General features: G+C 37.9%; 2 protein-coding genes across 2 annotated transcripts; one reads left to right on the forward strand and one right to left on the reverse strand.

The window, feature by feature from the left end:
- On the forward strand, positions 204-11,429 carry LOC104786814 (cytochrome P450 710A4-like). The gene is made up of 2 exons (XM_010512268.2): positions 204-1,657; positions 11,140-11,429. The coding sequence occupies exons 1-2, from the start codon at positions 204-206 to the stop codon at positions 11,198-11,200; spliced, it is 1,515 nt and encodes a 504-aa protein (XP_010510570.1). The 3' UTR covers positions 11,201-11,429.
- On the reverse strand, positions 9,913-11,244 carry LOC104713355 (BTB/POZ domain-containing protein At1g30440). Its single transcript, XM_010512267.2, has 3 exons — positions 10,950-11,244; positions 10,701-10,770; positions 9,913-10,223 (listed from the first exon to the last, which is right to left on the reverse strand). The coding sequence occupies exons 1-3, from the start codon at positions 11,006-11,008 to the stop codon at positions 10,026-10,028; spliced, it is 327 nt and encodes a 108-aa protein (XP_010510569.1). The 5' UTR covers positions 11,009-11,244; the 3' UTR covers positions 9,913-10,025.

The raw sequence follows: 13,298 nt of genomic DNA on the forward strand, positions 1-13,298 counted from the left end.
AAAAAAAAGAACCCGTTGAATTCTTCTTCTCTTAATAAATCTCCCAACACAGCTTCAATCCAATATCCCAAAACCTCTTATAAATATTCTACGAATCCTACCAACCAAACAAACGACAGAAAGCAAAATCCTCTTCTTATATTTTACCACTCAAATCAATCATTTCCATATAATAAGAATAATATAAACCAAAGAAAAGAATAATGGTTTCCTCAGATTCTATATTTGCCTCTCTTGCACCGTACTTACTCTCAGCATTGCTTCTATACCTTCTGCTCGAGCAACTCTCTTATCTTGTCAAGAAACGTAACCTCCCTGGCCCTCTCTTCGTCACTCCCATCATTGGAAACGTCGTTGCACTCCTCCGTGACCCGACTTCATTCTGGAACAAGCAATCCGAAATGGCAAACACTCCTGTTGGCCTCTCCGCCAACTACCTCATTGGAAAATTCATCATCTACATCAAAGACGCAGAGCTTTCCAATAAAATCTTCTCCAACATTCGTCCTAATGCTTTCCACCTTGTCGGACATCCATTTGGCAAGAAGCTTTTTGGTGATTATAGCCTTATCTACATGTTCGGAGAGGACCACAAATCTGTTCGCCGTCATTTAGCTCCTAACTTCACCCCCAAGGCACTCTCCATCTATTCTACCCTCCAACAATTTGTTATCCTCCGTCATCTACGGCAGTGGGAGAAAAGTTTTTCCGGCAAGTCTAGGCCAGTGTCATTGCGAGAACTCATACGCGAACTAAACCTCGAGACTTCTCAAACGGTTTTCGTTGGACCATACTTAGACAAGGAAGCTAGGAACATGTTCCGTACTGATTACAATATGTTCAATCTCGGAACAATGGCACTGCCAATCAACCTCCCTGGCTTCACGTTCGGTGAGGCTCGCCAAGCAGTAATTAGGCTAGCGGATACACTTGCTGTTTGCACGGGAAAATCAAAACTAAAGATGGCGGCTGGGGAGGAGCCAACATGCCTAATCGATTTCTGGATGCATTCGATCAACCAGCAGATTCGGCCGCCTCCACACTCGGAAGACAAAGAGATAAGTTGTTTGCTCGTCGATTTTTTGTTTGCCTCGCAAGACGCGTCCACATCATCACTCCTTTGGGCAGTGGTGCTTCTTGAGTCAGAGCCAGAAGTGGTAAGAAGAGTTAGGGAGGAAGTTGCAAGGATTTGGTCGCCTGAGTCCAACGAGTTGATAACACCGGATCAGCTCGCGGAGATGAAGTACACGCGGTCTGTGGCTCGTGAGGTCCTTAGATACCGACCACCAGCAAGTATGGTTCCACACGTTGCTGTTGGTGACTTCCCTCTCACGGAATCGTACACAATCCCTAAAGGTACGATTGTTTTTCCTTCCGTTTTCGACGCCGCGTTTCAAGGGTTTACTGAACCAGACCGGTTTGATCCTGACCGGTTTAGCGAGACAAGGAAAGAGGATCATGTGTTCAAACGCAATTTCCTAATTTTTGGATCGGGCTCGCACCAGTGCGTTGGCCAGCGGTATGCCCTGACCCACCTCGTACTCTTCATTGCCATGTTCACGTCCGTGTTTGATTTTAAGAGGGTCCGATTAGATGACTGCGATGATATTGTGTATTGCCCCACGATGTCCCCCAAGGACGGGTGCACGGTGTTCTTGTCCAGCCGGACCGGTGCCACTCCTTGAATTGATCTGATAAAAGTGATCGTCAGTGTATATTTTTTAATCACTTTTCATGATGTGCTCTAAGTGTTAAACTTGAGAGGAGGGAGATCGATGTCATAGCTTTCCCATGTCTTCACCATATTTGTGTTGTTATGTATATATATATTTTTTTGTGTGCCGATGATGTTGTATAATTTGTTTCATATATTAAAATTTTATTATTATTTGCTCACCAGTCACATGAAGCATTTTGTATAACATTTTATATCAAGTGACTTGAGATCCGAGCATCCTGGATTTTTGGTCGATCTTCCGAGAATCAAATATATTGATCAAAGATAAATATGCCTATGGTTTGTGATAGCTAGTGATTACATGCATTGTTTTACAAGTATATTAAGTTTCAAACTTTTTGCATGCTTTTCTTTTCTCTTGGGGGTTAACATATTGTATACATTGGAAATAATTGGTATGTTTGCACGACGATTAATAGAATTTTAGACTATCTTTAAGCATTGGAAATTGGAAAGCAGAGTTGGTAAAATATGGTTTAAATGCTTGATCACTGAAATCAAGATGAATGTGTTACCCTATTTGTCCGACTGATCCAGATGAAATCAATAGTTTCTATACGACGGCCTATCTAAGATTGTGCAGTTTAATTATTAACTAAACGAACGAATTTGGATACCCTAAGTACTATAATGCAAGAACTAGTATGGCCCAGAAAATAAAAGTTACAATGACAGTGTATACTATCAAGTGTGAGTACATGATCTACACATATGGCTCTATTCAAGTGGGCTTAAAAAGAAATCGAAGCTCATGATAAAATGTTTTGTCTTCTGGCGCCTCAAGTAGAGAAAAATGTTTTCCCTCGCATGGGATGACGATTGGGGAAATCGTGCGTCTTCCCGTCATGACACAAACCATCAATTTAACAAATCCACGTGCTAGTCAAAGTGATCATGTCTTAAGTCTAGTCTCAGGAACAAGGCAATAGTTCCTATACCACATTCCCTCTAATGGACATTGAGTGGCCTCCAAGATGATGAGACACAAGTCAAGAGCTTCCAATTTCCAAAACACACACATACATACAAATACAATGATATCGTTTTCCCAAACTCTTGTGGCTATTAAGGAGTTGTAACGGTAAATCTTTCATGAGGGTTTGGATGAATTAGATTTGTTAATTGGCCTCCACGTCAATTAAAGTTTGCAGATCCAATAAGGAAATGGATCTCAGAATTAATGAATTTCAAATTCAAGATCTAACCAAAAAAAAAAAAAAATCTCTTAGTAACTTTTTTTTTTCTTTTCCTTTTTTTTGGTAAAAATGTTTGAACCATGACATTTGCCTACCCCTAGATTCTATAAGTTCTACGAGTTTGAGGTTGAGAAATTTAGATGTTTTTTATTTAACATGATTCGAAATGATTCGAACATCTAAATATAATTCGAACATCTAAATATAAATTTAAGAGGTTGTTTTCGAATGATTAGATAGAGGAATACCACATGTTGATACCCAACAAAAAGAACTAGGTCACGGGTAGATGGGTTTAGTTTTGGGAGTTACAGATGCTGTAACGCCCCGACCGCCACTTTTTAGTGGGCTTTATGTCTAATCTCAGTCAATGGGTCCATTTTTTTTTAATGGGCCTTACGTCCTCTCACTAGGCCCGTGAGCCCATCCATATTCGACGGTCGGTTTGCTACGTCCGGAAGGCTTTAAAAATTAGTTACCGTCCCTATAAATCACCACATGATCTTTTTCTGTGTTTTGTCCTCACTCGCACAGTTCCGACAGTCACTTCCCGGAAGGTCACCTATCCTGAGACTACTCCAGTTCAAGCACGTTTAACTCTGAAGTTCTCTCAGGACCCTTGACCGAAAAGATAAGTGCACTTTGGTGACATAGGTGGCCAAATCAATTCTTTTAAACCTCTCCGCATGTCCCTGAAACCGAGATGTCACAATTCACCCCCACTAACAGATCGCAATGTCCTCATTGCACACCAAGACCGTCACCTCCGACGGTCTGAGCCCACTCGACTCCACACTCGTCTAGGTTCGGCTCTGATACCACTTGTAACATCCCGACCGCCACCTCTTAGTGAGCCCATGTCCAATCCTAGTAAATGGATCCATTTTCTTTAATGGGCCTCACATCCTCTCACTAGGCCTGTGAGCTCATCCATATCTGACGGTTTGTTTGCTACGTCCGGGAGGCTTTAAAGACTTGTTACCGTCCCTACAAATCACCCCATGATCTTTCCCTGTGTTTTGTCCTCACTCGCACAGTTCGGACAGTCACTTCCCGGAAGGTCACCCATCCTGAGACTACTCCAGTTCAAGCACGCTTAACTCTGGAGTTCTCTTAGGACCCTTGAACGAAAAGATAAGTGTACTTTGGTGACATAGGTGGCCAAATCAATTCTTTTAAATTTCTCCGCATGTCCCTTAAACCGGGGTGTCACAGATGCCCCCACGGTATTGAATACTATGGGCTTGTTCGTTTCATCTCCGCACGCGATATTAGCAATAGAAAATGCAATGTTTTCAGCTGCTGAATTTAATCGACATCCAAAATTTTAAGCTACAAAACACATTTTTTGCCGCAGCGTCATGTTGTAGCTGAGGTAAATTACAAACTTTCTTTTGGGTATGAAAAATGGTGCTCTCTTTGGTTGTTTGTATCATTGTATGATATTCTTGGTTTCATAAACCTAGGAATTTCATCGAATGCCGCTGTTTCTTATGTTCTTAATTCCCATAGAAGTCGATGCAACATTCTTGATGTTCCAAATAGGATTGTGGGTGAGATATGAATAATCAAAAATATGGTTCGTTACCTCAGAGACATGGTTACATATTCGACAAGCTGGCCCTTAGGAAACATGGTTACAGTTCTTTTCTAGGCATGCCGTTGCCTCTTCCTAAAATTGATTTGGTAAATTCTCACTTTTCATTATGTGCCCTAAGTATTCTTGAACTTGAGAGGAGATGTCATTGTTTTGCCATCTCTACACTAAATTGATATTTTTTTCATGTAATACCGAATTATTTTTGAGAAATACCCTAAAATAGCATTAAAACAAGTTTTATGAATAATTATAACATACACTACGACAGATGGGATTTGTGGAGAAATAGATTTCATGGATTATGTTTTGTGTCTCTTCGGTTGAGTATAGGGTTCTTATTAAGGGTCAACCTAATGGTCAGATAGTCCCAGAGAGAGGATTACGTCAGGGTGATCTCCTTATTTGTTTATTTTATGTACGGAGGTTCTGATTACAAATATTCGGAAGGCGGAGGCGGATAAGCGGATTACGGGTATCAAAGTGGCTAATAAATGTCCTCCTATTACACACTTGTTGTTTGCGGACGATAGTCTCTTCTTCTGTAAGGTGGATAAGGATCAGTGTGGTGTTGTTTTGGATATTCTCAATCAGTATGAGGCAGTCTTGGGTCAGCAAATCAATTTTGCTAAATCTTCCATTCAGTTTGGTCATACGGTAGACGAACCGGCTAAGAGGGAGATGCAGGGGGTCCTAGGGATAACCACACCGGGCGGGATGGGATCGTATTTAGGGATCTCTGAGAGTTTGGGGGGGGTCTAAGATGAAGGTTTTCTCTTTTGTTCGTGATCGGTTACAAAGCCAGACAACTGGTTGGACTTTATTGGCTAAACAGTTATGACGGCTGATTGAGTTTCCGGACTCACTGTTTGCAAGGATTTTTAAAAGTAGATATTAACGGAATTCCAATCCTATGGCACCGATACGGTCCTACTCTCCTTCCTATGGGTGGATGAGTATCATATCTGCTTGATCTTTGGTAAATAAAAGGCTTATTAAAGGGGTTGGCTCAGGCGACTCCATATCTATATGGACTGATCCCTGGGTTCCAGCTCAACCCCCAAGACCAGCTTTATCAAAAGGGTTTTTTATGGACCCAACTCTTTGTTTGACTCAGTTTATAGATCCTCAGACGCACACTTGGTGTCGGGATCGGCTCATGGAGCATTTTGATCCGGTGGATGTTGCTTTGATAGAGGCTATTCCATTGAGTATTAGTCCGAGGGCAGATTACTTTGGGTGGCACTTTACAAAGTCTGGCAAATATACAGTCAAATCAGGATATGATACAGCGCGTATCGGTGTTCCTAACACCTTCCAGGCCTTCGGGTCTGGACCGGATATCACTTCCCTCCTTGCAGGGGTTTTGCAGGTTCGTTGTCCGCCAAAGATTAAACACTTTATGTGGCAAGTTTTGACAGGGTGTATTTTGGTTTTGGCAAACTTGAAAAGGTGGGGGATTGATTGTGATGTTGATTGTACAAGATGCGGGGCTGAGGAGGAAACTATCAATCACGCCATCTTTGTATGTCCACCGGCACGCCAGGTCTGGGCTTTAGCCCATGTCCCTGTGGGTCCCCAAATTTTCCTGACAAAATCTATATTCACTAATGTAGATCATTTTCTGGGGCATAAGAATCCGGGTTCACTGGTTGTGATTTTCCCTTGGCTTATGTAGTATATTTGGAAAGCAAAGAATGCTAGGGTCTTCGAGAACCAGGTGGAACAACCTGATGAGGTTGTGCGACTGGCGGAAGGGGAAGCGACCTCATGGCTAAAAGCACAGGAGGAAGTAGTGGAGGTGGAGTGTCCCTCCTCTCTTCTGGTCTCTTCTTCTAGGCCCTAGGGATGTAGTCCTTCTCTTCTTTCGGTTTACTCCGGCTATAGGTTCTTTGTTGATGGCTCTTGGAAAGAGTCTGATAGTTTTGCAGGTGCAGGACGGTGTTGTACTTCTTTGCAGAGAGCGTACCCGTTACTCAGAGCTACCAACTACTGGTGCAGTCTATCTCTGCTACACGCTGAAGTTGAAGCTTTCATTTGGGCCATGCAGTGCATGATTGGCCATGATTTTCGGGATGTGGCTTTCTCTACGGACTGTTCCGACTTGGTGAAAATGAATGACTATACCGGTAAATAACTATATTGAGTTTCTTATTTCTCAGGCTCATTAGCAATTTACAAACAGATTCAATCCAATTCCACAAAACGTCATAGAAAATTTGGGTGGGAACACAACAAAGAAACGGATACAAAATCATTAGGCAAATGTCCTAATCGAACAAAAAACCAACAATGGATTTTTAGAAAATTAATAATTATGATTGAAGAATTTGAACTAGATTCAGTTTGTAAAAATAAAAATCAAAGTTTATGCTTCTAAAACAAGTAAACATTAAAAAAGTATATAGTTAGAAAAGAAATAATAAATAATAGTTAGAAAAGAAAAGTATAGTGTAATCATTTATACTGTGTAGAAAATAATAATACGTCAATGTTTTGCTTTCAATCGTGCTCCTAATAACGATTAAACTAGCAAAAATAACACGTCAACTTTGTTTTATATATATAATCAAATCATATTATAATACTTATTTGGATAGCTACGAGAATCACGTGGAATTGCGCTATACATTAATACATTATCTGAACAATCATTATCATTATCTACATTAACATTTTTGTAGTATATTTTTCCAAAAAAATTGTTTAGTAAAAATTTACAGAGTATGTTACTACATATAAGAAAAATAAATTAAACACATTACAGGTAAATCTGAAAATGAAACAAAAACCAAAAGAATATTTTTAAAAGTAAATTAGTAGATTAGTAAATTATTAGGGTCAACTAAGATCCGGTCCCTTTAATTGGATTTTCTTTTGGTTTTTTCGATTCAAAAGTATTAGGAGTTATTTGCTTTTGAAGGATCATCTAAGATTGTGTTCTTAGCTAACTAAATCCGCTATTTCTAAGAGCTTCAAAAAACTTTTACTCTATGCCAATTCAAAAAAAAAAAAACGGGAAATTCTCAATGATTTTTTTTTTTGCAATTTTAAGTATAATTTGTTCATATTTTGATTGATTTATTTTGTTTTAATATAAACAACAAAAAAAAATTGAGGAAAAAATGTGAATTGTAAAAAATAAAATAAATTGGCGGTTAAGCTTAGAGTCTTAATCTATGGTAAAATGACAAGGATACTGTTATCTTTATAATTTTAATAGCGAAAAAATAATGAGAGGTGGTTCGATTTATAATATATATACCATAGTTTATCAGAAAACTGGTAGTTATATTTTAAATACTTCAATATTAATCCTAGACACAATCAAACCTAATTAAAGTATTTTAACAAAAATTATTTAATTAATTATATCTATATAATTGTTTACAATTAATAATATAAATATTTTGAAAAGAAACTAAAGATTCAATATTATGATTTTCGTATTATCTTTGTTTATTTTTTTAAAAATGATTTGAGTTATCATATAGTACATAAAATTAATAAAAATTTTAATTTTTTTTGAATACTTTATGATTTTTTTTTAAAACGAACATGCATTACTCAAGCAGTAAAGAAAAAAAATTTATGTTAGTAATGTGTTTAACGTCTCACATCCACTAAATAAATAAAACCAAAATGAATTGAAATCCAAATAAGCATGAAAGTTAACTTAGTAAGCATCCAAATTCTAAGGTCATATCCGGTTTAATTCTATTCTTTAGTTGAACCGTTTAATTATATCATATATAATCATTTTTTAAAAATAGATATAAATATATATTTAAATGTAAGAAATTTTTCAAATACTGTTAATATATACACTTATAAAAACTTTAAGTATCACGGACGAGTTTGGATTGATATTTTTTTAAAATGCTGATTTGAGTTTTAATAACTACTAGCATAAATTACTCAATCACTAAAGAAAAAAAATGTGTGTTCAACTTCTCATATCGTCTTAAAATTAAAACAATGATCCAAAGCTATACTATTAATAAGACCAAGAATAAATCCAAATTTAAAGCATGAGTGATGCAAGATTGGAAGCACTCCAAACTTTAGATCACTTGATGATCAAGAGATTCCAAGCATACCTCGCAGAAGGTGGAACAATGAGAAGGTGGAGATCAAACACGATGGCGGTCACTTCTCTCAAGTGAGATCAATTCAAGTGGAAATGATGGACAGGGGGTGACTGACTCGCTCAATAAGTGACGAACAAGAATGTTTGAATCACTCAAACAAACTTAATCAGCTGGTTCCAAAGCATTAAGTGGATACAAAAAAAACGAAAGAACAAGACAACACAAAAACTCAAAACTTTGTAAAGAAACAATACTTTCTATTAACTTTCAATATTCAAGGGTGCCTTACAATGGAATGAGAGATCAGCTTATATAGAGTTGTGTACAATGTTCTAAAAATCTAAAAAGGAAAAAAACAAGATATGCGAAATTAATAAAAAAACTAGTCGTTGGTTTTTAAATGTTAAATCTGGCCAATTATGGGAAGTCTTGAGTCTTGAGAGATTGGGTGCAAGTCCATGCATAAGTTAATAAGGAAGGAGCTGTTGCAAGTTGATATGATTCTGCGGGTTCTTATGTGGTAAGGTGTACCAAAGTTCGTGTGGTACATATCTTATGTGGTCTAGATGTTCTCCTAGTTTCCATAAATTAGCCAACACATATCGCCTAGTCAAAAGAGTAAAAGCTTGAGATATGAAACACTACCAAAGTGACAACAACTGACAAATGCCAGAAAATAGGCTCTTATAAGGGCATGTTTATAGGGGATCAGGTGAGGGTGTTCTTAGAGGAGAAATATTGTAAAAATATTGTAAGATCAGGTCTTAAGAAGTTTTATTAGGAAGTTAGTTATTGGGAGAACAGGTATAAGATCTTAAGATTTAATAATATAATATTCTTATAGAAATTTTAAAATGTTTAATAAATACAAAGATTAATGTTTAATAAATAATTTAAGAATGTTTAAAACTATTTAATAATATAATGTTTATTAATATTATTATTAAACATATTACAATTAGAAAAATTTATAAAATAACATTTTAATTACAAACTTATAAACTTTTATTAAAATTTTAAAAAACAAACATATTACTTAATTAATTAAAGAAGACAAACATTTTATTTAATTAATACAAATGACCAAATTTATTCCAAATATTCTCAATCAAATTCTCCTTTAATTTGCGATATGCTTGTTTATCACGAATTATTTGTTGTTGTTATTATATCTTAATTCAACCAATCTTGTCTATTATTTTCAAAATACTATACCCATTGTTTAGTCCTTTCTTGCGTTTTCATACATTGTTTACTTTATTTATATCTGATTTTGCATAACGCATGACAAGTATCTTACCACATCCTCTGTTTTCAACTCTGTTCCAGTACTGATTCATAGTGATCATGTTTATTAATCTACTAATAGTAACAATTATAACATATACAACTTATGCTGACTACTAGTGTTTGCAAAGCTTCACACTCATATTAGAGGCAGTGAGTTCGAGCTTCACACCGTAGCAGAACTTGGTAACTAGTTCAAACATTTTGTCTCCGCCAGGAAGATCAGAAATTTCAATGAGACATTTATCATCCCCTTCTTTTGACGCCTCTGCAGTCCTTCTTTCCATGACTCCACTTCTAGAGAGCAAGGGAAACTGCACATAGCAAAAAATGATTAAAGCAAAAGGTGTAAGAAATTGCAAGTAACACCATTATTTCACAAAGAGGGGGCTTAGTAGATACGTGTTTCTACAATAAGTGTCAGAATTCTCATTGTTGGAAACAAGGCATTGCCAAAAAACTACAGAGACTGAATGAGTTGTGAAGGAACCAAAAGAAAGTTCAGCAAATAATCAAGGATGTGGAACAGCTAGCAAAATTGCATTGGTAGTCAATAGTCATATAAGAAGATTAAAGCTAAAAACCAAAGTTTCGATCTTTTTGATCAACAAAAGACTAATATGACACAATGTTGTAAAGAATAAATATACACACCCACCAAACAGATCTTTGATACATAGTAGTTCTACAATGCTGGAGAAAGGCATAACATTCTAGAAGACAATAACTATTCCAGGTTAAGGCAACTGTTTCAAGAAGAGAGTGTTGTGTTCAAGTTAAGCAAATTGTACCTTGTGGAGATGGAAAGACATCTCCCCAACTTCAACGACAATGTCACTTGGAAGTACAGTTGTGCAAAACCTGCAATTAGCAAAACCCAAGAAGACAAAGGAATGAGTTTTTTGATTAAGTAATGCTGAGATTGCCTTAAAGAAAGACCATGGTCTCAAATTCAGACCAAGTCTGCTCAATTGAAAGGAGAAAACAAGAAGCAAAATACAAAATAAAATTAGAGAGAGAGAGAGATCAAGTGAATATACCAAGCCTGGCCTTGTCTCTGGAAAGCATCAGATTTGGATCCCAGCTTCATGCAAGCCATTGTTTCTCTCACCGGAATTCAACAAACCCACCAAAGTAACAGGTAGACAAAGAGCCCAACCCCAAAAACCCAGCTAGACAAAGAACAGCTAATCGGTGGATCCGGAGTAGACGACGAGACGAGGAGACGAGGAGACGACGAGGAGACGGTCACCCCGGTGTTTCAATCGCCGGACAGAGGAGAAGACGATGAGGAAAAAAAATCTCTCGTGAAATCGCCTGTTTGATTTTTCAGAGAGAAGAAGAAAAGTAAAAAATAAACGTCGAATGAAATAAAAAAAATTAAACATTTCTTTCGTTTACGAGCTGACACGTCAGCAGAAGAACACACATGAAGAACAGATCTTAATTAAGATCATTTCATCTAATCTTGTGGGCACTATTCACTAAATTTTAATTTTTAAAAGCCCAAGATCAGGTGAGGTGATCCCTCTATAAACATGGCCTAAGAGCCACTTTCTTTTCTTTCAAATGCCAGCAAAAGACGCTCTAATGTCTTTATGTATTGAGCCCTAGTTTCTTTAATGAAATATCCGTTTGCCCAAAAAAGAAGAGCCACATGGGCTATAATTCGTGTTCTTTTTAACTTGAAAATGGAATCGCTAGTGTAGAAACTAGGTTTCCACGATGAATTTGTTTTAAAGGGGAAACAAATTCAATAGGGTAATCTCTCTAAAAAATAGATCTAAACCTTGAAATTAGAAGTAAAGAAGTAAAACTCAAAAGAATTAGGGTTTATTGCTAAGAACAAGAGGAGAACTCGATTATTGTATTCGATTCTGGATATCTTACAATGGAGAAGTCTCCCCTTATTTATACATATTCGTAGATCGCATAATATATTAACTTTCCTTATCGGACGAAGTGAGATATGGAAAACTGCCTTATTGCTTGAGTCGGCCGCTGCACCGAAGTGGAAGTCGATTTCTTTCTCTCCAAGATTACACTCCATCCGAATTGACTTCTTATGACCTAATTGAACCCTTAACCGGATTCCCGGTTAAATAGTCAATTAATATTTCTGGTTTAGCTCGGTATGTCGGGGGTGCTGAATCCCGCACCAACAATTAGTCCCCCCCAGTTCTGAAGATTCGAGATTTTAATTTGAATATTCTGAATTTTGGAAAGAGAATATCCGATCTAAACCATAAAGACTTAATTGATTTTACCCGGATCTCCGCATCATTTCACCGCGACTTTCTCGGATGACACGTGTCATTTGCGTCACATCTGCTAGCCCGGAATTCGAAGAGTCGCGTAGGTCATGATTACTTTTTGTAGGGTTGCCGCCCACTTGAGTCTATAAATACGTCTCTCCTTTCATCATTTCTCATTTTCCGCCAACAACGAAAAGGTAATCTGCTCCGATCTCTCTTCTAGTTATTTTGTTAGTTCCAATTTTCTTCCGCACTCTCTGAACTCAAGATATGGTGAGCACATCAGAACCCGTCTCTTCGCCAGAAGTCGAGGGCGAACAGCTAATTCGTCGATCTTCAGAACGTACCGCACAGATCGGTGAATCGAGTAGGTCGGCCTCCGAAGTCCCACCACACCTGGTTCGCTGTTCAGCGGGAGCCTCATCCTCACAGGTGTTGCCGTTGCCATCAGTTTGTCCTGAAGAGGAAAACACCGAACTGACTCAAGATGTACTGTTACAAGAAGAAGATCGGTTTGCACCCTTAGGACTCTTGATCGAGGATATCGATCCCTTGTTTGACCATGAAGGACGAATTGGTGGCGAGAAGAGTTTGAGTTCGTCCACAACCGTGAAAGACATGCTGAACTCATGTGGTTTATTCAACAGCGAAGTCACAATTTTGATTCCTCGAGAGGACAAACGCCCCTAGAACCCTCCGGAAGGGTATATATGCCTGTACGAATGTTTTTTTACCGAATGTCGCCTCTTATTCCCAATCCCTGCGTTAATATCACTCTACGCCCAAAGACGCAGGATAGCAATCTGCCAGTTCGTCCCCGGAGCTATTTGTAACTTTATGGCTGCCCTCACTGTAGCAGCCGAAGTCGGAGTCAATATTGGAGTTCAATGCTTTGAACAACTATCCAACTTTAAGTTATCAAAGAGTCTGCACCGCTGGGAAGTGAATATGAGGCCGGCGCACAATTTCCTTATTGGTAAAAGAGTGAGCAAATTCAAGAAGTGGATGAACCACTATTTCTAGGTCCGCGTCGATCAGCACTCACTCGTTAACCCATTGGGTTTCCATCGGAGAGTGTGGAATGAAAATCCTGGTAGATTTTATATTTCCAGCACGTTTTAATTGACTTCGGCA

This window comes from Camelina sativa, chromosome 5 (assembly GCF_000633955.1).
Source record: "Camelina sativa cultivar DH55 chromosome 5, Cs, whole genome shotgun sequence".
NCBI classification, from domain to species: domain Eukaryota; kingdom Viridiplantae; phylum Streptophyta; class Magnoliopsida; order Brassicales; family Brassicaceae; genus Camelina; species Camelina sativa.